Source organism: Polyodon spathula, chromosome 2, assembly GCF_017654505.1.
Source record: "Polyodon spathula isolate WHYD16114869_AA chromosome 2, ASM1765450v1, whole genome shotgun sequence".
NCBI classification, from domain to species: Eukaryota; Metazoa; Chordata; class Actinopteri; order Acipenseriformes; family Polyodontidae; genus Polyodon; species Polyodon spathula.
Genome location: NC_054535.1, coordinates 80,508,622 through 80,534,377, shown reverse-complemented (window position 1 = coordinate 80,534,377; position 25,756 = coordinate 80,508,622). Strand labels below are relative to the sequence as shown.

Here is a 25,756-nt window from a genome sequence, read left to right as displayed (position 1 = left end):
ATGTTAACCACTCCCTAATCCATGTACATGTGTTTCCTTGAATCCCTACTGCGTTCAGTTTGAGAATTAATCTTTTGTGCGGGACTTTGTCAAAAGCTTTCTGGAAATCTAAATAAACCATGTCATATGCTTTGCAATTATCCATTATCGATGTTGCATCCTCAAAAAAATCAAGCAAGTTAGTTAGACACGATCTCCCTTTCCTAAAACCATGTTGACTGTCTCCCAGGATACTGTTACCATATAGGTAATTTTCCATTTTGGATCTTATTATAGTTTCCATAAGTTTGCATATAATAGAAGTCAGGCTTACTGGTCTGTAGTTACCTGGTTCAGTTTTGTTTCCCTTTTTGTGGATCGGTATTACGTTTGCAATTTTCCAGTCTGTCGGTACCACCCCTGTGTCAAGAGACTGCTGCATGATCTTGGTTAGCGGTTTGTAAATTACTTCTTTCATTTCTTTGAGTACTACTGGGAGGATCTCATCCGGCCCAGGGGATTTGTTTATTTTAAGAGCTCCTAGTCCCTTTAACACTTCTGCCTCAGTTATGCTAAAGTTATTTAAAACTGGATAGGAACTGGATGACATGTGGGGCATGTTGTCAGTATCTTCCTTTGTAAAAACTTGTGAAAAGTAATCATTTAATATATTTGCTTTTTTTTTTTCTTCATCTACGATTTTGCCATTTGTATCTCTTAAACATTTAATCTCCTCTTTGAATGTTCGCTTGCTGTTGTAATATTGGAAAAACATTTTGGAATTGGTTTTAGCTCCCTTAGCAATGTTCATTTCTATTTCTCTCTTGGCCTTTCTAACTTCCTTTTTGACTTGCGTTTGCAGTTCTGTGTACTCTTTCTGCATACTTTCTTTTTGGTCCTTTTTTAATGCTCTGTAAAGTGCCTTTTTCGCTGAATATTTTTTTTAATTGATCTATTTAGACCATTTTGGCAATTTAGTTTTACATTTAGATTTGTCTACTTTAGGGATGTAATTGTTTTGCGTCTCTAGTACTACATTTTTGAAGAACAACCATCCTTCTTCTGTGGGTGTTTTCTCTATTTTACTCCAATCTACTTCTGTTAGTCTTTGTTTCATACCTTCATAGTTTGCTTTTCTAAAATTGTAAACCTTAGCTTTAGTCATTACTTTTGGGGTTTTAAAAAACACTTCAAATGAGACCATGTTGTGGTCTGAGTTTGCCAGTGGTTCTCTGACCTCTGTTTTAGTTATTCTATCTTTGTTATTTGAAAAGACTAAATCAAGGCATGCCTCCCCTCTAGTCGGTGCCTTGACAAATTGTGTTAGGAAGCAGTCATTTGTCATTTCCACCATTTCTATTTCATCCTTCGTGCTACCCACCGGGTTTTCCCATTTTATTTGGGGGAAGTTGAAATCCCCCATTATTATGGCTTCTCCTTTGCTACACGCATTTCTAATGTCATTGTATAACAGATTATTGTGCTCACCGTCTGAATCTGGCGGTCTATAGCATGCTCCTATTATTATGCCCTTTGAATTTTTGTCCGTTATTCTGACCCATATTGATTCAGTTTTATTTTCTTTGTCCAGGTTTAACACCTGGGCTTCAAGGCTGTTTCTTATGTATAGTGCTACCCCTCCTCCTCTTCTGTGCTGCCTGTCTTTCCTATACAGTGTATACCCACAAATATTATATTCGTCGCCATCACTCTCAGACAACCACGTTTCTGTAACACCTATCACATCATAGTTACCAAGTTCTAGAATTCTGTTTCTGATACTTCTAGCATTTAGATAAATACATTTAATGGTTGTCTTACCTGAGTTGTTGTTCTTGTTTTGATGCAGTCTCCCTTCTGTTTTTTTGTTGATTTCTCCCCCCTTCCTTTCTAGTTTAAATGCTTCTGAACCTGCTTGAGGATCTTTTCTCCAAGTAGACTGGTTCCCTTGTTATTTAAGTGCAGTCCATCCCGTCTATACAGATAGTCCTCGTTGTAGAATGTGGTCCAATGATGAAGATAGGTGAAGCCTTCCCGTGTGCACTACATCTTCAGCCATGCGTTTTGATTAATTATTTCCAGCTGTCCATATGGTCCTTTGCAAGGTGCCGGTAGTATACCAGAAAATACCACAGTTTTGGTTTTCTCTTTTAATTTCCTTCCTAGCTCTCTGAATTTGTTTTGCAGGGATTTTGGTCTGTCTCTTCCAATGTTGTTTGTACCGATGTGGACGACTACTACCGGGTCGTCTCCTGTTCGTTCTAGGAGCCTGTCCACGTTCTCAGTGATGTGCTTGACAGAGGCTCCCGGAAGGCAGCACACTGTTGTAGTAAGGGGGTCCAAACTGCAAATTGAACTTGCTGTGTTTCTCAATATGGAGTGCCCAACAATCATGACCTCCCTTCTTTTTGCTGTCTGGTCACCACTGTCAATGGGGTCCTGAATGTTGTTCCTTTCATTCTCTTGTTGTTGGTTCTGCTCATCAAAATTCTGCAGTGACTCAAATTTGTTGGTTGTTTTGATTTCTGGTGGTTGTGTTTGACGAAGTTTCTTTTTTTCCCTGCTTCTGCCTACCTGAACCCAGCTGTTCTGACCTTCTATCTCCCTGGTGGCTTTCAGTCTGTTAGGGGTGATGCAGACTTCCATGAATTGTGGGTGTGCCAGTTCCTCAAGATCTTGTTGCTGTCTCACTTCTTCCAGCTCCATTTCTAGCATACTTACTAGTTTATGCAAATCCTGGATCGCGCGGCACTTTACGCACACTTGGTCAAGCTCCGCTGGGTTTTCTCAGATTTCCCACATCAAGCAGGTGTCACAGATTACTGGCTTGAAGACCATGTTGAGGGGTTTTTTTTTAAGTTTAGTTTCTTCTGCAGCTGTCAGCCTGCTTTCAAACTGCTTCTAAACTGCTCTGTACTTTTCCACGCCTGTACTTCTCCCACTCGCTGTCGCTTCCACTCGCTGTCGCTGGGAAGACTGCCTCGTTTAACTGCGTTGTTCTGCTGTGCTTTTGGCTCCTCCTCTCGCCCGTGTCTCAGAACGGCACTGAATTTAAATCAGCTGCTCCGAGTTTCAGCTTGTTTGTTATCATAAAAACACACGCGGCTGTTTGATTTTGAGCTGCTGCTGTGTTTCCCCAATGTCCTCTGTTTTCTGATTAAAGCAATTCAAGATTCAATTTCTCCTTACTGCTTCTAAACTGCTCTGCCCTAGATAATGAGTAGCTAGACCTTTGCCTATTACCATGGCTAAACAATTAATTTTGGGTAGCTTTCAAACTCACTTAAAAAAAAATAAGGACTCATGATTCACTAAATGTCTTGGTTTTTCTTTCAGCATCCTAGGATCAGAGATATACTCATACCTAGAAGCCCTGCAGCAGTCTTTCTGATGACTGTATTCAAAACACTGTAAATAGTATAAACAGTCGGATATTAGGTTTTTTTTGTTTTGTTTTTATTGGAGTACGTTACATAAACATCTGAACAACCGAAGCTCGCATACATACATACACACACACTGTGGCTTAGAAGTATTCACCCCCCTGCAAAGTTTTCATATTTTGTTGGCACCTGAACGTACTCCACGACGCTTTCAAATTAGACTTTACATATAGAATCTACACAAACTACTCCACATTGATAAAGTAGAAAATGCATATAGAATATAAATAAGATTTACAGAGAAAAACAGATTAATCTCAGTTGTATAAGTATTCAACCCCTTTGCTACTGCAGCCCTAAATCAGCTCAGGTGCAAATTATTTGTTTGAAAGGTCACATAATTAGTGAAATGGTTTCAGCCTGTGTGTACTCAAAGTGGTTTAACTTGTAGATAATTTCCCTCAGGTATATATAGACTTTCACATAGTGATCCAACAAAGCAACCATGAAGACCAAGGAGCTTTCAAAACAAAATCAGGGATAAAGTGGTAGAGAAGCACAGAGCAGGAGAAGGGTTCAAAAACGTTTCAAAAGGTGCCGATTATCCCTCTCAGCACAGTGAAGTACATCATTAAGAAGTGGAAGATGCATCACACCACCCAGACACTACTGGGCAAGCAGGAAACTGGTTTGGGATGTCACTGTAAAGCCAACAATGACCTTGAGAGATTGTAAAGTTCTGTGTCTGAGATGGGAGTCAGTATTCACACATCAACAATAAGCCGACCCCTACACAAAGCTGGCCTGTATGGATGGATGGCAAGAAAGAAGCCATTACTCAAAAAATCTCATCTTAAAGTACATATGGAGTTTGCGAAAAAGCACGTAGATGATACTGCAGACGTGGAAAAAGGTTTTGTGGTCAGACGAGACAAAAATGTCTAAATTCCAAGCGTTATATCTGGCGCAAGCCCAACACTTCACATCACACAGTCAACACCATCCCAACTGTCAAGCATAGCGGTGGAAGCATCATATTATGGGGATGCTTCTCTTCAGCAGGAACTGGGAAGCTTGTCAGAACAGAGAGAAGAATGGATGGTGCAAAGTATAGGCAAACCCTTGAGGAAAACCTGTTTGAGTCAGCCAAGACTCTGAAACTGGGGAGGAAATTCACATTTCAACAGGACAATGACCCGAAGCACAAAGCCAAAGCCACATTGGAGTGGTTGAACAAGAAGAGAATTAATGTTCTTGAGTGGCCCAGTCAAAGTCCTGACTTGAATCCAATAGAAAATGTATGGCGAGACTTGAAGAGTGCAGTCCATCGACAATCCCCAAAAAACTTATCAGAAGTGGAGCAATTTTCCTGTGAAGAACAGGCAAAAATTTCACCATTCTACTGTGCAAAGCTAACAGAGACCTATCCAAAAAAACTCATAGCAGTAATTGCTGCAAAAGTTGCTACTACCAAGTATAGACTTATGCATAAAGTAAAATTTCATTTTGTACATTTTCTTTGCAAGTTTTGCTGACATTTAACCTCCTCCTCATATCATAAGAGTGTTCAATTTGACCACTACAGATTTGAATAAAAAAGTTAATTTGAAAAACTGTGCGCACATTATTTGTAATTCAACAAAATGTGACATTATAGGTAGGGGAGAATATTTCTGAAGTGTGTGTGTGTATATATATATATATATATATATATATACATACATACAGCTCTGGAAAAAATTGAGACCACTGCAAGATTATCAGTTTCTCAGGTTTTACTATTTATAGGTATGTGTTTGGGTAAAATGAACATTTTTGTTTTATTCTATAAACTACTGACAACATTTCTCCCAAATTCCAAATAAAAATATTGTCATTTAGAGCATTTATTTGCAGAAAATGACAACTGGTCAAAATAACAAAAAAGATGCAGTGTTGTCAGACATCGAATAACGCAAAGAAAGTAAGTTCAGATTCATTTTTGAACAACACAATACTAATGTTTTAACTTAGGAAGAGTTCAGAAATCAATATTTGGTGGAATAACCCTGATTTTCAAGCACAGCTTTCATGCGTCTTGGTATGCTCGCCACCAGTCTTTCACATTGATGTTGAGTGACTTTATGCCACTCCTGGCGCAAAAATTCAAGCAGCTCGGCTTTGTTTGATGGCTTTGTTTCCATCTTCCTCTTGATCACATTCCAGAGGTTTTCAATGGGGTTTAGGTCTGGACATTGGGCTGGCCATGACAGGGTCTTGATCTGGTGGTCCTCCATCCACACCTTGATTGACCTTGCTGTGTGGCATGGAGCATTGTCCTGCTGGAGAAACCAATCCTCAGAGTTGGGGCACATTGTCAGAGCAGAAGGAAGCAAGTTTTCTTCCAGGACAACCTTGTACTTGGCTTGATTCATGCGTCCTTCACAAAGACAAATCTGCCCGATTCCAGCCTTGCTGAAGCACTCCCAGATCATCACCGATCCTCCACCACATTTAACAGTGGGTGCGAGACACTGTGGCTTGTAGGCCTCTCCAGGTCTCCGTCTAACCATTAGATGACCAGGTGTTGGGCAGAGCTGAAAACTGGACTCATCCCTGCCCCTAGGAGCCTGTTTCGAACCGTCCTCACCGTGCACTTCACCCCAGCTGCCGTTTGCCATTCTTTTTGTAGGTCACTTGATGTCGTCCTACGATTGCTGAGTGACATTCGAATGAGTTGGCGGCCATCCCAGTCAGTGGAGAGTCGTTTTCGCCCTCTGCCCGTCTGTAGCTTTGTTGTCCCCAATGTGTGCTGCTTGACCTTGTTCTTATGAACCGTCGTCTTTGAAATTTTAAGGATGGAAGCAACCTGACGCTCACTGTATCCCTCTGCCAGTAAAGCCAGAATTGAACCCTTCTTTTCTTCACTCAAAATTTTCCTTTTCAACTCTTTGGGCATGGTCAATAGTTATTTTTTGATTCCAATTACTTTTGATGTACTACTAGCACTGTTTTGCCATCCAGCTGGTCCTATTGCAAGAGGATAGCGATGACCACAGGAGTGGTTTTTATACTTTTTCTTGTTAAATAAGATTTGGTTCAGGTGATCACCTAATCAGTACCTCATTCAGTAGAATGAGGTGTGCCTGTGTTGGAATTCAACAGACACTGGAATGGAATGGCTGCCATACACATAGAGATGCTGATTTAAGAAAAATTTGCAGTGGTCTCTTAATTTTTTCCAGAGCTGTGTGTGTGTGTGTGTGTATATGTATATATATATATATATATATATATATATATATATATATATATATATATATACATATATACACACACACATATATATATATATATATATATATATATATATATATATACACACACACACACACACATATATATATATATATATATATATATATATATATATATATATATATATATATATATATATATGAGCATGCTATAGATCGCCAAATTCACATGCCATACTAATGGGGGATTTCAACTTTCCCCATATAAAATGGGAAAACCTGGTGGGGACCACGACGGAAAAAATTGAAATGTTGGAAATGACAAATGACTGCTTCCTAACGTTATTTGTCAAGGCACCGACTAGAGGGGAAGCATGCCTTGATTGAGTCTTTTCAAATAACGAAGACAGAATAAATAAAAAAGAGGTCAGAGAACCATAGGCAAACACAACATGGTCTCATTTGAAGTGATTTTTAAAACCCACAAAGAAATGACTAAAGCTAAGGTTTACAATTTTAGAAAGGCAAACTATGAAGGTATGAAACAGAGACTAACAGAAGTAGGTTGGAGTAAAATAGAGAAAACATCCACAGAAAAAGGATTGCTGTTTTTTTTTTAATGTAGTACTAAAGGCGCAAAACAATTACATCCCAAAAGTAGACAAATCTAAATCTAAAACAAAATTGCCAAAATGGTTTAATAGATCAATTATAAAAAATATTCAGCGAAAAAAGGCACTTTACAGAGCATTTAAAAGGGACCAAAACAAAGTACACAGAAAGAGTACTTGGAACTGCAAATGCAAGTCAAAAAGGAAGTTAGAAAGGCCAAGAGAGTGAGAAATGAACATTGCTAAGAGGGCTAAAACCAATTACAAAATGTTTTTCCAATATTATAACAGCAAGAGAACATTCGGAGGAGGTTAAATGTTTAAGAGATACAAATGGCAAAATCATAGACGAAGAAAAAAAAATTGAAATATATTAAATGATTACAAAGGAGGATACAGACAACATGCCCCCACATGTCAACCTGTTCCTATCCAGTTTTAAATAACTTTAGCATAACTGAGGCAGAAGTGTGAAAGGGACTAGGAGCTCTTAAAATAAACAAATACCCTGGGCCAGATGAGATCCTCCCAATAGTACTCAAAGAAATGAAAGAAGTAATTTACAAACCACTAACCAAGATCATTCAACAGTTTCTTGACACAGGGGTTGTACAGACAAGGCTGAGAATTGCAAACTTAGGGAAAAAAGGGAAAAAAAAAGCGAACCAGGTAACTACAGACCAATAAGCCTGACTTCTATTATATGTAAACTTATGGAAACTATAATAAGATCCAAAATAGAAAATTATCTACATGGTAACAGTATCCTGGGAGACAGTCATCATGGTTTTAGGAAAGGGAGAGCATGTCTAACTAACTTGCTTGATTCCTTTGAGGATGTAAAATCGACAATGGATAATTGCAACACATATGACATGGTTTATTTAGATTTCCAGAAAGCTTTTGACAAAGTCCAGCATAAAAGATTAATTCTAAAAATGAAAGCAGTATGGATTCAAGGAAACACATGTACATGGATTAGGGAGTGGTTAACATGTAAAAAACAGAAAGTACTGATTAAAGAAGAAACCTCAGAATGGAGCGAGGTAACCAGTGGAGAACCACAGGGATCAATATTAGGTCCTCTGTTATTCCTACTCTACATTAATGACTTAGATTCTGGTATAGCAAGATTCAGAACTGGGCAGACATGGCAAATGACATTTAATAGAGAAAAGTGTAAGGTACTGCACGCAGCCAATAAAAATGTGCATTATAATCTATCATGTACTCAACTTTGTGATGCATTGGCATGAAAGGTGCTAACCGATTGTCATTCTTGTTGGAGTGAAATACGTACTTTGATTTGACATTCCACAGCTGAAGACCCCCCTGCTCGCTTCCTAACAGAATTTTATTGAGATACGTGCTTGGATGCATTATGGCAGAGACTGCAAACACCATCTTATCAAAGTTTAACTGCAGGTACTCCTCTGGAAAAGTAAAAAGAACAAAAAATATGTTAGGATACATATATAAAGCAAAATGGTTATATCTGAACATTTTACTGGCGGTTACCTTTAACCTGATTGGTCAGCAACAAGTACCTAATGGCTAGTATAAAAGTATGTAGCATCTGGAAATATGCTTGATGACCAATCAAGTGAAAACACATTTCTGTTCTAGAAAAGGCTCTCTTACAGCATTCTGTATTAAATCTGTATAAAAAGAGGTCTACAGTATGTTATCAATGCAAGAGGAACTAAATAAAAAGCACAAACATGTATTTACATTTAATTAGGAATACACAAACATCCATGAAAAATACTGTCTATTCTTTAATATGTTATTGATTGGTGTATTGGTTCCGATAAATCGCAATAATAAAAGTGAGCCTGCGCTTACATCTCAATTTAAAATGTCTTTTTTATTTTTAATACCTTGAAAGTCACATGACCACAATTCCATTTTATGGTCAGCTACACTTTTAGAATAAAGGCTTTTCTATAACCCAGCACATGTGGCAGCATCAGGTTTGATAAAAAGAATGATCAGAGAACCACAGAATACAACTGTGTACAGAGTATGAAGGCAATATCTCAAAGCTTTAAGTTAGTTTTATCATACAGAAACCAAAAGGTCTGCAAAATGGCGACCATCTAAGGTCTGGTCAAAGTGAAGGGTGAAATCAGATTCTGTCAGCAGAGTTTCCACAACACTAACAAAAAACTATAGTCGAGACGACAATGTGGGGGATACAGATAAAGCCTGGTAATACATTCTGTAATGACAGGCACAGAGACAGACAACAATTTTGGGACAAGAAAGAAAAAACATGAACTCCATTGACTAAAATAACAAAAGCTAAAAACAATATCCATTTGAAAATAGATTTCACTGAAAGTACTTTCTGCTTTTCATGTAATCTTTTTATAAAGAAAGCATTGCATTTAAACACTGATGCAAGTGTATTTCTTTGATACATTATCTTCATTGATCATATAGAAATTTGGTCTTGACTTAACAAGATCACATATTTCTTCTGAACAGGATATGCCCCTTGAGATGACATCTCATTTCTTAGCGGGGAAAACATTACTTTGATGTTAAATAATCCGGAAGATACCTTGTTTCCCCAAGACTTGCTCTAGCAGGAGCTAATTCTAATTGTGAGGAGCAGCAATGGCTTCTGAATAATGACCTACATTTGTAAATCCCTGGTCTCAAACTTCCAATGAAACCTAAGTGACTTCAGTGTATCACAAATATTACAGAATGTTTTACCAAATCATCCTGTCCTTGCCAAAGCTTTGGACTGGTTTGATTTTATAAGTCTTTAATGATGATCATTAAGTGGTATGAACATTAATAAAAAGTCCAGTAGGAGGCACCAGATATACACCACAAAGAGTTGACAGCACTCCAAAGGTTTCATCGTTCTCAGTTTGGTCATTCTGCATTTTACCTTTGTGGAATATTTTCAAAGATCCGAATTCCTATTTGATTTATGAGATGCACATTACCCCTAACGAGACATCGATTTGAAGAGTTATTTGCTTTTTTTTTCTTTTTTTTACCTAATCAAGAAATACCCCAAGTATTTGAAAATATACTAAATATGATTTTGGTTTATGAAGGCGGTTATCTCATTTTGGTCCACATCAGTAATTACTTCACTAGACAATGGTAGTATCTGGACTTCTTACTATTACCATGAATAAGGGTGGGAAAGTAAACATTTCCAAATTAGTTGTACCTTCAGACTGTACATCCCAGATAACGACAACATTATCTCTGTCCACTGAAATCACATGGTCCCCAAATGGCTGCAATAGATGAACTTCTGCATTGTGGCCTTTGTAAATGTGTACCACCTGAAAAAAAAAAAAAAAAATACATATATATATATATATATATATATATATATATATATATATATATATATATATATATATATATATATACACACACATTTACATTATACAGGACTAAGACTAAAACCATCAGGGAGTAAATGCTCATGTTATCGTCTGATAAATAACTATACCACCTCACCACAGCCCTGTCAAAGCAATGACATGGTACTTTAATCAAAGGTGTGAGTTTGCACAGATCTGTTATGAGGAGTCCCCCTTGTTGCATTGCAAATGCAAAAAAGGAGACTCCAACCACAAGGAGTGGCTGACAATTATTACCATGAAGCATTCAGTGCAATGTCCGTTTTACTATCTGATAAAATAAAAAAAAACTTCCACAATGGCACAACCTAGTCACAATTATAATCATTAAGTGAAAAGATCAAACAAAATAAGAAGTGGATTTGCAAATTCCATGAGTGTGAACTTCCCCGTTAAAAATGCAAATGCTGACTGAATGACCGTCTAGCATCCGTCAATAGGTATCCCTTGCACACAGGGGTCTGCCTTGTGGATCACCCGAGGTCAGGAAAGTACCATCTCTCGTTGGCCAGCTCATTGAAAACGTCAGCATGAATCATCAGAAAGCAAATCTGTTACTGATGTTATGATAAAGCATGGGTTGCAAAAGACAAGAAAGTACCTGCAACTGAAAATAGAACAGCAAATACAATGGTAGCAAGGGAGAAACCTTTTTTTTCCCCCTTTCATTCACTCATAGCTTGCAAAATTTAGGTAATGGTACTTGCCCTTTGGGCAGTCCATTGTAGACATGTCAGGTTGCCCATAATTGACCTATGGACTATGATTTGTACAAAGTACACTGTACTCAATATAGGTACAGTATCTCTGGGTTCATACACTTTTTCAATATCAAAATTCCATACTTTTTCCAGACCTCCATTTTAGCTAGTTTCTACTAGTTTTTTGATAGTTATCCATATAGACTGGGAGCCACAGAGCATTATAGCTTTTTGATCCAGAGCAGAAGTTGCTCCTGGTTTTCTAAAAGCATTTGTCAGAATCTGGAGGTGCATATCTAGCGAGAGACAATGCAGGTATGCAAAAGAGAAGATACAATCTAAGAAATGTCCAATATTTGAGAACTACGTTGCATTATTTAAAAAAAATAATATACAAAGTTGTATATTGCAAGCATACTTGTGCCAAAGTAGGGCAGTATAATGGTACCAATAGTATACTGAAACCAGAAAATATACTTGCAGTATGTTACTTTTTTGTAAGGGATGATATTGGATTCTGATCCAAACTTCTTTATACCCTCTGTTATGTGCTTTACACTATGGGAGGTGAAAAATAAAAAAAATAACAAATGTGCACGCATTATATATTAAAATGTGCAAGTGTTGTGTATTAAGCATATAAGTCACATAATAAATACAGTACACCCTCGCAATAACAACCCTGTTTGGGACCAAAGCCATTTGCTCGCTATAGTAAAAGGTCAATACAAAACGAACAAATGTAAGCTACTTGAGTAAGTTAAGGAAATCACCATGGATAAAGTCATTCGCTAAATTATTAATAATGTTAGTACTGTTTTATTCTTTGATTTTCTTTATTATTACAGCATTTGTCACTACTAGCACAAATAATACTAATAGCAATGAGATTGTGAATAAAAGTAGAATTACAAGTACAGTACCTATTTGTGGCATGCTGCATCCAGTATTCTGACTATATCCTATTGGTTGAAGAAAGTACAATCTGACCCCCCCCCCCCCCCCCCCCCCCTCCCCACACACACACACACACACAATAAAAATAAATAAATAAGCGCATCAAAGTTTCAGTTTTGTTTCAATTGCAAATGTTAATTGAAATCTTGGTTCCTTATTTAAAAAAATAAAATAAAAATAATAAAATAAATCAAGCAATCAGTCAGCTCTATGCCGGTTAGAGCTGACGAGCCAACATCAGCAATAGTTTTTTTTTTTTTTTTTTTTTTTTTTTTTTTAAAATCAGTATTTAATCGTATTATGAAGGCCATATAACGAGGATGTAGTATATCCACACTGGGCTAACGGTTTGGACCCGAGACTGTTGCTGCACTCGGTACTGTAAGTTACAAGCAAGCACCATACAGTTAAAATAAAATTACCGGTACATTTTATTAATCACATAAAATAAATGAAAAACGCGATGTTAACATGTTACGTGCGAAATTTGAGTCAGTGATAATAACTATAGTATTCAATTTTTTTTTTTTTCCTGGGTTGTGAAATAACATTAACGATTTAATAAAGGTAACAAAACGATAATAACATGTGAATCTTGGTGAGCAGAGCACTATAGTTCGTTATTCCAATCTGTAACTTTGTTTTTAAAAAAAAATAGCCTTCAACATAAAAGAATATATTTTTTTTAACCTTCGTTTCAATGGAGCAGATACAGTCATGTGACATATACCACAGCGCTGACTAGACAGATAGGCAATCCTCGCGAAATTTAGTTAAAAGCAATGTGCACGTCACCCCGGAAATCACTCAAGCATTACCAATGAAAAACATTGTTCCCTCTAAACGTGTTTTGCCGGGGTGATCTGTGAGTGGAATCTCGATTGAGAAACTGCTGTTTGATTAAAGCGCAGAACGTTATCCTGTTATATAGTAAAAAATCAGATTGACCATCGGGCAAGCAGCCAAAAAAAAAAAAAAATACGTTGTCCGACAGATTTTCTTGATTGTCCCGAAACATCGGGCTAGCGATTTTGCGAGCCCTGCCACCTCATCTACAGTTAGAACACCAAATACTGTAAAGTGGAATTTGAAAGATGTTTTGTTGAATCATTACACCCCCCAGCATTACCCATCGTTGCAATGGAAAGGTTGTGAGCAATTGCGGTATGTAATGCTTTTCACACAACCCTATCTTGAATGGCACATTTGGCAGGGTTCTCGCCTGCGCTGTTGAGCGGAACGGGTCGTTTCCTTGTTACCTGGATAAATGACGCTGTAATGAGGCCACTACGCAGCGTTTTCAGCCTGCGTAACTGCCAAAAAAAAAAAAAAAAAAACAATCCTGTGAAACATTGTTGATTATTCTTTTATGTGAGAAATTGGTTTGCTTAAAATACTTGTTTCAGCTCTCAATTCTCTTCAACGGGTTGGTTGTGAGGTTGGTTCTAGGTGTTCTTTAGTTTGGTGTGTATAACGTATGCAACACGGAGACAAGATTGAACTTCACTGAGTTTTATTAGCACATTCCCCCCCGTTTGACAGATGAGACTAGATCCTGGGTGCGTTCCTGATACACAGCTCTGTAATCTTTATACCATAACTATGTTCCCTCTAAGACTTTCATTTAGTTAGCCACTGTGGCTAAAGTAACTTAACATTTTTTAGCCACACCGGAAAAAAACTTTAGCCACTTAACAATACTATTAACAGATTGTAAACATACTGTTTCAGCAAGGCAAGACGTGCATTTTATTTGAAAACATGCAGAAATTTTACATATAATGCCAGACCCTACCATTTAAAATACACATAAATATTATATTTCATTTGCAGTATAACTCTGATTCCCATTTAATAAATGCCAAACTTAGTCCCACGTGAAAAAACGCTACAGATTTCCTAAAGTCTTAATAGGTTTGCAGAGATATTCATGTACTGCATAATCCTTTACATTATTTTGACTGACAGTTTTCTTTCCACTACAGAACGGTAAAGCAAAATTGTGCCAGTAGACAGTGCTATTAGTGTACGCTAATATTAATGCCTCCCTGACCAACCGCAGCTATAATTACATAAATAACATAAACTTATTTTACCGTGTTCTTTCACCTGTGACTACTGATAGTAAAATATTGCACCGATTCTGACAGTAAAACTCAATAAATCATAGCGAGACTAATCCTTTTTAAATTAATAAATGTGTATTTTATTAAATTATTCCTCCTTCGAACCCACTTTGTTACTATTTAAAATATATATTACAACACATTAAAGCGATAATAAATAATGGGGGGGAATAATAATTAAAAAAAAAAAAAAAAAAACTTAGCTGTGACCTTGAAGTTGCGTGTTTCTGGCTTGCCGTCTGTAAAAATGTTCTTTCCTGATCAGAGGGTATGTTTAAAGCAATCACTGCGTCACCTCCCTATAACTAATATCACGGTCATATGTTAGTTGCGTGCATCGGTGACTGGTTTTCCTTGGGCTGCATCTTATTCTGGTAATTGATCTGTACAATTTGTTTTAACATTTTTTCCCACGTTGGATGCCATGTGGGTTTTTTTTTTTTTTTTTTTTTTTTTTTTTTTTTTTTTACAAGCAGCATTGTCCGCTGATTGTTTCTATTAGAGCCTCTGTCCTCCCGTTTGTGGCATGCATGTGTTACATGACCAAGCTAAAGTGCTTTCATTTGGCAAAATGAAATCAAACTAAACAGTCTGTATTGACTCATCTCATAAACAAATCGTTCAGAGGAAGAACAGCAATGTGTATTCCAAACTGTTTTGAGATACTCAATCTTTATTTCAAGGTCTTTAACCTGTTAAACCCCCAGCTTCCCACAGGCAATTTCCGCCTGGAGGGCTATGACCTTAAATGAATCATATTATCTTCCAAAGTATAGATAGCACAGGCATCGTTCAGGGCTTGAACTCAAGGTAACCCCCTGGCCATTAGGACTAAAACCTCAGATTTGATACAAGTCTTACTCAGTACCACACTGGAACGAGATAACCAGAAAAAAAGGGAACAAAAAGAAATGCTTTTCATTTGTTTATATTCTACAGTCATTTTTTCACCTTGTAACACATGAAAAGCGCCAGAGCCAGTGCTTCCCCAACATGTCTACTCCACTGGATAAAAATTTGAAACTGATTGAATAAAAGGATCACATTCTACATGAGTTTTTACACAGCTAGGCCCAAGGGTCCCCAAACCTCTCCAAAAATGAATATTGTATAAATCTTTATGGCCAGTCATACACTTCTGGCACCTCACATGCTATACATTGCCACATGAATTAGATTTTGTAATCCTCTTTTTTACTTATTTGTCCAATATTTCATTCAAAACGTGGCCTTTTTGGAGAGCTTTGGGGTGCCCGAAATGTATCCATGATGAGTATGCATGACAAATACTCTCAGTTCATATGCCACAACTGTCAGGCACGTTGCTCTCACATAACAGTGTGTTTGTGCAGAAGAATGTTGCTACTGAGATTTATCTGTAGCTCTGAATTTTCAGTATCTGACAGTATTTTTGTTACTCACTTGCTTGAAAGTATGTAAATGTGACGAAGCAAAATAAAGGGTTACACTCATTAAATCACTGCTGACACATGAACATATGTTGATTATTGGATATAGGCATCTGCTAAATGTCTACAACACTACTACTACTACTACTACTACTACTACTAATAATAATAATAATAATAATGAGATTGCAGACATATCTGCTGCTCTAAATCAGGCTGCCAGACTGAAAATACTTCAGTTCCTTTCATCTTTACTTTGATTGACATGTGGCAAACAAAGGAACTGAGTGAGTGATTGTTGGAGCAGACAGACAGCTTATCTTGAAAGGCTAAGAAACCTACACTGTCTCTAGGTGAAATATAAAAAAAAGTTTGCTAAACATTCCCATGCAATAATCTAAATCAATGAACATCAATGAGAAAATAATAAAGATGGCCGGGAAACAACAATTACTTCTTGCAACTTGTATTGCATCGTAAAGATCAGGGACCGTATACAGCAGCACAGCACAGATGAGACGTGGTGTTGCTCTTTACTATGCAATAAAAATTATTTTAAAAAATGTTATTTTTATGTGCCCCTTAGAGTCAAACGGTTGCATTTTCTAATACCATTTACAGTAAAAATGCATATTGAAAATTACGAATAATAATAATAATAATAATAATAATAATAATAATAGTGTAGTGTGGATCCATTATACTTACAAATCCTGAAGAGGCTCCAATCCATCTTCAAATGCGCAGAATCAGCGCTCTCCAACCCAGAAAGTAATTTTCGCCGTCACTTTCACTATTACCCATCTCCTCCAAAACTTCAAAAAGACTGAATCGACTTCTTTTGGGATGCTTTGGAGCATTTCGTTCGATTTTATAAATTTTACAGATCGAAAAATGATCAGAAAACGGTAAGAAACCTTGATCCTACGTGCGTAACGCTGTGCACTCGCTTGCAAATATATGTCTTGTTTCCGTACGCACATCAATTACTCTTCAATGGATTAGGCTAAAAACAAAGTCAAGGTATGAATGGAAAGCTTGTGACCTCCCCTACAACGTGATCACCGAGATTTCACCATCAACAGATACGTGTAAGACCAGAGCACAGCTAGTCGATCTGAGTTTTTTTTTTGAACCGTGAGGTACTAGACACATTGCGAAGGGAATATCTCAGCGGTGAAATGGCGAATTCGAAAAATTCCTTCCCTGCTTGACGGTAGGAAAACAACGTTTTTGATATTGAGTCGTCTTTTTTTGTTGTTGTTGTTTTGCTTTTGTAATAATATTGCAGATGATTTTTGAAATATAGCACTACCATGGGGGCGTAAGAGGTTAAAAAGAAAAAAAAAATCCAAAGTTCCACAATTTTACAATAATCCTTTCGTATGACTTCAGTTTCCCATAGACTTTCATATCGTACGTAGGTTTTAAAATATAAAATGTGGTACACAGTACCTATCCAGTTTTACTTGACAGAAGTTGAAAAAAAGTTTATGTTGTATAGTCCTTAACTATGGAACAAGAGTGACGCCTGGGTTTTACACTTATTCTTGCAAGCACTCAAGTGATCAAGTGTAAGTTACGTCTTTTAATGGTGCAACAATGACAACAAAAGCAAAACATGTGAGATGATGCACGTTATAAGTATAGTATAAGTAACCTATATTATTTTAATACAAATACTACAATACAACTCGCATGCAGAAACTACTACTGTGCAGTAGGCTACGGTTAGAGAAAAAAAAAGTTGGGAATTAAATGTTTAGAAAACCTAATATTTATGCTATTTTTGAAAGAAGAATAAAAACAGCACTAATTCTATCCACATAATCATAGGCCATTTTAATGGTTTGAAAAGTAAAAACAGGTTTCTCAGTTGGACAGAAACGATAACACTATGGGAAAAATCTAGTTTCCCCTCAGTGGAATGGTGTACATACTAGGGAGTACATCAACCTATGACGCAGACTCTGCATCTACCTGCTGACAGCCATAGATATAGAACATTATCCTGACAACTACTTCCACAAAGAGTAAGCATGTGCATGACTTGTCCTGGCTGGCCTGCAGAGGGTTACGAGGATCTCCGTTTCTTTCCCCGCCCGGCCCCGCCCCCACTCACTAATAATTATTTTTTAAACAACCCATTAAGACAGATCTAAAACAACCAAAATCAGCAAGGTATCAACTTGTAGCACAGCAGCAGAGGGGTAGTGTCGCGATCAGGCAGGCTAGGAGGTCGGAATAGCAAATGTAGGAGACAGGAGATGCAGTTAAAAGCACTGGTATGCATGCTTTTATTAACAAAAAATATATATACAAGACAATTGTCACCCAAGCTGAGCTATCCCAGTGAGACTAAGAACACCAACCTGAGGGGGAAGCACAACTACATTATGCAATGATTTAAACATGCCCAATCACAAAGACAAATACATTATTAACTACATCCAACCAACCAATCACTTTACAATAACTGAACACTTTGCACCTTTCTTTCAAATGTGAAACAAAAACATGAAATTTTCAAAAAGTAGAAAAACCACCAAATTCCACTGTTTGTGAGTTGTTTTACTGACAAATTAGTGTTTGCAGCTGTTTTTGACGTTTGTTTGCTTGTGCGAGTCAGATCTGCGAGGTGATTTTTTTAGTGTGGCAGTATTCCCATTAAAAGAGCCAGTTAATGTACATTATACGTAAATTAGCCATGTGCATTTCTATATGCACTGTACTCCACTATAAAAGTACCTGTGTGCACAATAATGTTTCCTTATGTAATCGATTTATTTTTGTATGTATTATGTACTGCTTAGTAAGTGTAAATATATATATTTTTAATCTTTTAAAAATGTACTCTGAGAAAAGACCCCCTTTATTAGATGCTATCCCTCATTTCTATCATCATTTCAATTTGAGAGTGACTATTACATTTGGAACTTACAATAAAAAAAAAGGCTTTTATTAAATGATGTAGTTTTGTAGTAGCTATTTTGGTTTTGAAAAACGTTCTGGGATGTGTATAAATGTAACTGGTGTAATCGTGTATTGGTATAAGGATAATGGCCTGGTGTTAATCAGGGTTAAGTTGGAATACAAAATCCAACTACACTTGAAGCAACAACTCTACTCCATGAGATACACATTACCTTTTACACAGAACAAAAATATAAACGCAACATGTAAAGTGTTGGTCCCATGTTTTATGAGCTGAAATAAAAAATCCCAGAAATTTCCCGTATGCACAAAAAACTTATTTCTCAAAAATTTTGTGAACAAATTTGTTTACATCCCTGTTAGTGAGCATTTCTCTTTTGCCAAGATAATCCGTCCACCTGACTGGTGTGGCATATCAAGAAGCTGATTAAACAGCATGATCACTACACAGGTGCACCTTGTGCTGGGGACAATAAAAGGCCACTCTAAAATGTGCAGTTTTGTCACACAACACAATGCCACAGGTGTCTCAAGTTTTGAGGGTGCGTGCAATTGGCATGCTGACTGCAGGAATGTCCACCAGAGCTGTTGTCAGAGAATTGAACGTTCATTTCTCGACCATAAGCCGCCTCCAACCTCGTTTTAGAGAATTTGGCAGTACGTCCAACCGGCCTCACAACCGCAGACCACGTGTACCACGCCAGCCCAGGACCTCCACATCCGCCTTCTTCACCTGCGGGATCGTCTGAGACTAGCCACTCGGACAGCTGATGAAACTGTGGGTTTGCACAACCTAAGAATTTCTGCACAAACTGTCAAAAACCGTCTCAGGAAAGCTCATCTGCGTGCTCGTCGTTCTCACCAGGGTCTTGACCTGACTGCAGTTCGGTGTCGTAACCGACTTCAGTGGGCAAATGCTCACCTTCGATGGCCACTGACACGGTGGAGAAGTGTGCTCTTCACGGATGAATCCCAGTTTCAACTGTACCGGGCAGATGGCAGACAGCGTGTATGGCGTCGTGTGGGCGTGCGGTTTGCTGATGTCAACGTTGTGAACAGAGTGCCCCATGGTGGCAGTGGGGTTATGGTATGGGCAGGCATAAGCTACGGACAGCAAACACAATTGCATTTTGTCGATGGCAATTTGAATGCACAAAGATACCATGATGAGATCCTGAGGCCCATTGTCGTGCCATTCATCCGCCGCCATCACCTCATGTTTCAGCATGATAATACACGGGATATATGTACACAATTCCTGGAAATTGAAAATGTCCCAGTTCTTCCATGGCCTGCATACTCACCAGACATGTCACCCACTGAGCATGTCTGGGATGCTCTGGATCGACGTGTACGACAGCGTGTTCCAGTTCCCGCCAATATCCAGCAACTTCGCACAGCCATTGAAGAGGAGTGGGACAACATTCCACAGGCCACAATCAACAGCCTGATCAGCTCTATGCGAAGGAGATGTGTCACACTGCATGAGGCAAATGGTGGTCACACCAGATACTGACTGTTTTTCTGATCCACGCCCCTACCTTTTTTTTTTTTTTTTTTTTTTTTTTTTTTTTTTTTTAAGGTATCTGTGACCAACAGGTGCATATCTGTATTCCCAGTCATGTGAAATCCATAGATTAGGGCCTAATGAATTTATTTCAATTGACTGATTTCCTTATATGAACTAACAGTAAAATCTTTGAAATTGTTGCATGTTGCATTTATATTTTTGTTCAGTGTAGCTGATCAGCAGATTTCAGGGCCTATACAGTGTTCTATGTGAAAATGCTGTACACATTTTGATTACTCATTTTGGAGGTACCCACTCCCCGTGTTTCTTGAATCCTTGATCTAACAGGGTCGGGTCTTTAAAATGGTAAAAGAGGCACTCCGGTTACAGATTCAGGACCCCCGGCAGTGAAATTAGGTTAAAAGCTCTATAACTACGAATGCAGATGAGCCGGGCTCTTTTGCAAGGTGCTTACTTGCGCCCCCTCGCATTCATTTTTAATAACAAACTATTAAAGTAAAAAATAATTCATTATTAAACCGATAACCTCTTAAATCTGGAATGGCGTTCAAAGACTCAGAGCTGTGCACCCCTGGGTTAGACCATTCCTTTTCACAGAGATTTGGTCAGGACCAAAAGATCTACCCAGGATGCCGATCTGCAGAGAGACTGGATTAAAACACATGTTACTGTAGCTTCCCTTATGAACTGACTACTCAAAACTAAAACTCTTGGCTTTACAATAAAAATAGACATTTGAGAAGACAAGCTTCAGTATGGAAGTGGAGAGACAGAATTTGGCAGTGACTGGCTTTTTTTTTTTTTTCGGCCAAGAGGTTAATAAAATCCACACTTCACTCAACCACTAAAACCATATGATACAATGCACAGAGGCAGCCTTTCAAATCTACACCTTGTCTTTGTTGATTTAGTAAACAAATACAATTTATATCTGCAAAAATCACATTTACTAATTATTCAGTAGAAAAAACTCAAAACCGGAAACTCTTGTTTTTGCTTCTTCCATCCGTCAAACTATTGACAAGAAACAAATGTTTCTGCTAATTATACAGTGTATATTATGTTGTTTTGTCAACTATTTGACTCATCAGTATACCTTTTTATCAAAGGCAAATAAAGTAAATAAACCATGATGTCACTTATGTACCGATGAAAAGGTTCCTATACTATCCTAATAGATAAGGTTTAAGGCTATCATTCCTTATCAATTGTTATTCCTGTGTTTGTATTTATGGAAGCATTAGCAACTAATGCAACAGCAGTAGTTCAGGGCTGCTACATACACTCTGTTGGTACTGTATTGCAAACCCATGTCAAACAAATAAAACAGACATCTGAGGAGATAACAGAAAAGACCTCTTCATGCTGACTGAAAGGCCCATAAAATTTAACAGAACAAAAGTACTGTCTGCTGAGCCAGCAATACCAGTTGGCCTGTGAATTCCACAACTATCATGTACTTTCCAAATACTCTTATAATACAAAATGCTCTCTGATCCAAGTACTGGATTGCAGATCTGTAATTTCCAACCTACTTGGTGAAACAGAGAGAATTCTTTATGCTGACTGAAAGTTTTAGAAACTTTGAGATACAAGATTCTGACTGGCTGTCAGAAACCAGCAACTGATTTAAAAGTTATTAACCCTTTGAGAGCAGCAAGGGGTGCAAATCACCCCTGTATGATTAGAATGAACATATCTCCTAACTTTTTGAAGCTTGTGGAATATCCTTAAATATGATTAAATGTCAAATCGATTACTTTTAATTTTGATACCAAGCACGTCCTCGTCTGACTTGGGGAAACGGGAGTAATTCTTCAAAGTGCACGTGGTAAACTTTTGGGGTGCAACTGTTGACTTGCAGAATAGAGTGGAAAGAGGGTAGACGTAGAAAGGGGGTATCGCTTGATATAGCCTTACAGATTCATTTAGCCCTATGTAGTCAATTTCCAATTTCAGAACAAGTGTCTGTGTGTGTATATAATACATCAGTTTCAACCACAGTATTTGATTACAACACTCTAAGTACAACATCTGTACTTAAATATCTATCCAAAAACTTACTGGGAGAGGAGCGCTCTATTCAGCTCATCTCTTCATTGTGTGTGTGTGTGTGTGTGTGTGTGTGTGTGTGTTTTATCTCCTCAAGTATGCCCTGTAATACTATACCCAAGGGTCGAATACCCAAGGAAAGATATTTAAAAGTAATTGAAAACATACACTTTGATATGACAGCAGAAGATCAGTACCACAACAATGAATATGGAAATAAAATATTAAAAGATAGAGAAAGACGATATTTGCTTTTTTTAGGTGTTTGAGTAGAGTTTTGTATGAAACACAAGACGATCATAGATTACACAAGAGCATAAATGAAAATAGATACAAATGTTAGCTTGATAACTGATGAGGATTATAAAGAACACATTGAGAAAATGAAGTGAAGCCGTGGTGGCAGAGAGACCTGGGCTACAGAGGCAAAAGTTGTTGCTGCTGTAGATATTATAACCAGATGAATACATGTTTACTTAAATGTTGTAGGCCAGGAATGCTTTAAATATGAAGGAACATAAAACTTCAGTTCCATGTAATGGAAAACCAACTAATCCGTTATATAATTCCCGATATGTATTTTTTGTACACAACTGTAAGTCGTCCTGGGTAAAGGCATCTGCTAAGAAAGAAATAATTTTGAACTATACTTAAATGTAACAGCAATAGATACATATCAAATATATTAACTGCAAGGAATCAGAATCAAGATAAAAAACAAATACAGTGGCTTGCGAAAGTATTGACCCCCCTTGGCATTTTTCCTATTTTGTTGCCTTACAACCTGGAATTAAAATGGATTTTTATTTGGATTTCATGTAATGGACATACACAAAATAGTCCAAATTGGTGAAGCGAAATGAAAAAAATAACTTGTTTAAAAAAATTCTAAAAAATAAATAACTGAAAAGTGGTGCGTGCATATGTATTCACCCCCTTTGCTATTAAGCCTCCAAATAAGATCTGATGCAAACAATTACCTTCAGAAGTCACATAATTAGTTAAATAAAGTCCACCTGTGTGCAATCTAAGTGTCACATGATCTCAGTATATATAAACCTGTTCTGAAAGGCCCCAGAGTCTGCAACACCACTAAGCAAGGGGCACCACCAAGCAAGCGGCACCACCAAGCAAGCGGCACCATGAAGACCAAGGAGCTCTCCAAACAGGTCAAGGACAAAGTTGTGGAGAAGTACAGATCAGGCTTGGGTTATAAAAAAATATCCGAAACTTTGAACATCCCACGGAGCACCATTAAAGCCATTATTAAAAAATGGAAAGAATATGGCACCACAACAAACCTGGCAAGAGAGGGCTGCCCACCAAAACTCACGGACCAGGCAAGGAGGGCATTAATCAGAGAGGCAACAGAGAGACCAAAGATAACCCTGAAAGAGCTGCAAAGCTCCACAGCAGAGATTGGAGTATCTCTCCATATGACCACTTTAAGCCGTACACTCCACAGAGCTGGGCTTTACGGAAGAGTGGCCAGAAAAAAGCCATTGCTTAAAGAAAAAAAATAAGCAAACACATTTGGTGTTCGCCAAAAGGCATGTGGGAGACTCCCCAAACATATGGAAGAAGGTGCTCTGGTCAGATGAGACTAAAATTGAGCTTTTTGGCCATCAAGGAAAACGCTATGTCTGGCGCAAACCCAACACCTCTCATCACCCCAAGAACACCATCCCCACAGTGAAGCATGGTGGTGGCAGCATCATGCTGTGGGGATGTTTTTCATCGGCAGGGACTGGGAAACTGGTCAGAATTGAAGGAATGATGGATGGCGCTACATACAGGGAAATTCTTGAGGGAAACCTGTTTCAGTCTTCCAGAGATTTGAGACTGGGATGGAGGTTCACCTTCCAGCAGGACAATGACCCTAAGCATACTGCTAAAGCAACACTTGAGTGGTTTAAGGGGAAACCTTTAAATGTCTTGGAATGGCTAGTCAAAGCCCAGACCTCAATCCAATTGAGAATCTGTGGTATGACTTAAAGATTGCTGTACACCAGCGGAACCCATCCAACTTGAAGGACCTGGAGCAGTTTTGCCTTGAAGAATGGGCAAAAATCCCAGTGGCTAGATGTGCCAAGCTTATAGATACATACCCCAAGAGACTTGCAGCTGTAATTGCTGCAAAAGGTGGCTCTACAAAATGTTGACTTTGGGGGGGGGGGGGGGGGGGGGGTGAATACTTATGCACGCTCAAGTTTTCTGTTTTTTTGTCTTATTTCTTGTTTGTTTCACAATAAAAAATATTTTTATTATCAAAGTGGTAGGCATGTTGTGTAAACCAAATGATACAAACCCCCAAAAAATCAATTTTAATTCCAGGTTGTAAGGCAACAAAATAGGAAAAATGCCAAGGGGGGTCAATACTTTCGCAAGCCACTGTACATGCACACAAAATGAAATATTAAATATAAATCAATATAATTTTAGAAAATAGCTATTTTACACTTGGAAACAAATTACAAACAGAATGGTGGCATAGCAATAGGCTCAAAATTAACTATGCATTTTGAGAGCACATATATGGGCAAATGGGAATAAATGTTATTGAGTAAACGAGACAATGTGGTCTACTGGAGGCTATGTGGTCCAGTGGTTAAAGAAACTGTCTTGTAACCAGCAGGTCCCCGGTTTAAATCCCAGCTCAACCACTGACTCATTGTGTGACCCTGAGCAAGTCACTTAACCTCCTTGTGCTCAGTCTTTCAGGTGAGACGTTGTTGTAAGTGACTCTACAGCTGATGCACAGTTTCACACACCCTAGTCTTGTATCCTGTAAAGCACTTTGTGATGGTGGTACACTATGAAAGGTGCTATATAAAAATAAAGACTATTATTATTGTACAGTTTCCTAAATTAGAAAAAATGTCCACCCTAACATTTCGGTGGATTTAAAAGGTGGACAAAATATGAAATTTAATTCTTAGACACCTTGGTTAAACTTGATCAAAGACCTATTAAAACAGATCTTTACTCAAAACCTACTGATATGCCTCTATACCTACATATGTCACCTGCACATCCTATCTATACTAAAAGAGCAATTCCTAAAGGACTGGGTATAATGATAAAAATAATCTGTTCTGAGGAAAATGATTAAAAAAGCACAGACATGGAGTGAAGTCACATGATGAATAAACTCGCAAAAAAAATAAAGAAAGAAATTAGACACAGTATGTCTTCAATTACTATAAACTTAAATATGTATTTTCAACTAATGCTGAATACATTTTTACCCATTTCAAAACGCCTGAGAAGTTCTGAAATGGTCATTTAAAAAAAAAAAAAAAAAAAATTGAAAAACCGTCAGAGTATTGTGATTTTTATTTGTGTTTATCTGAGTATTTATACTGCTAAATAATGAAGATTGGGCTTCACCGATTTTCGTATTCAATTATACGACGAGTTACAAACTGTAAAGTGCATG

At 37.7% G+C, this 25,756-nt stretch overlaps 1 protein-coding gene across 1 annotated transcript in view; it reads right to left on the bottom strand.

Moving 5' to 3' along the window:
* LOC121301874 (WD repeat-containing protein 36-like) overlaps positions 1-25,756 on the bottom strand; it is a 60,627-nt gene that overhangs the window by 19,606 nt on the left and 15,265 nt on the right. The window contains exons 4-5 of the mRNA XM_041231556.1: positions 10,406-10,523; positions 8,510-8,642 (exon numbers count right to left, since the gene is read on the bottom strand). Of these exons, the coding sequence (XP_041087490.1) occupies positions 8,510-8,642; positions 10,406-10,523 (251 nt within the window). The remainder of the gene's footprint in view (positions 1-8,509; positions 8,643-10,405; positions 10,524-25,756) is intronic.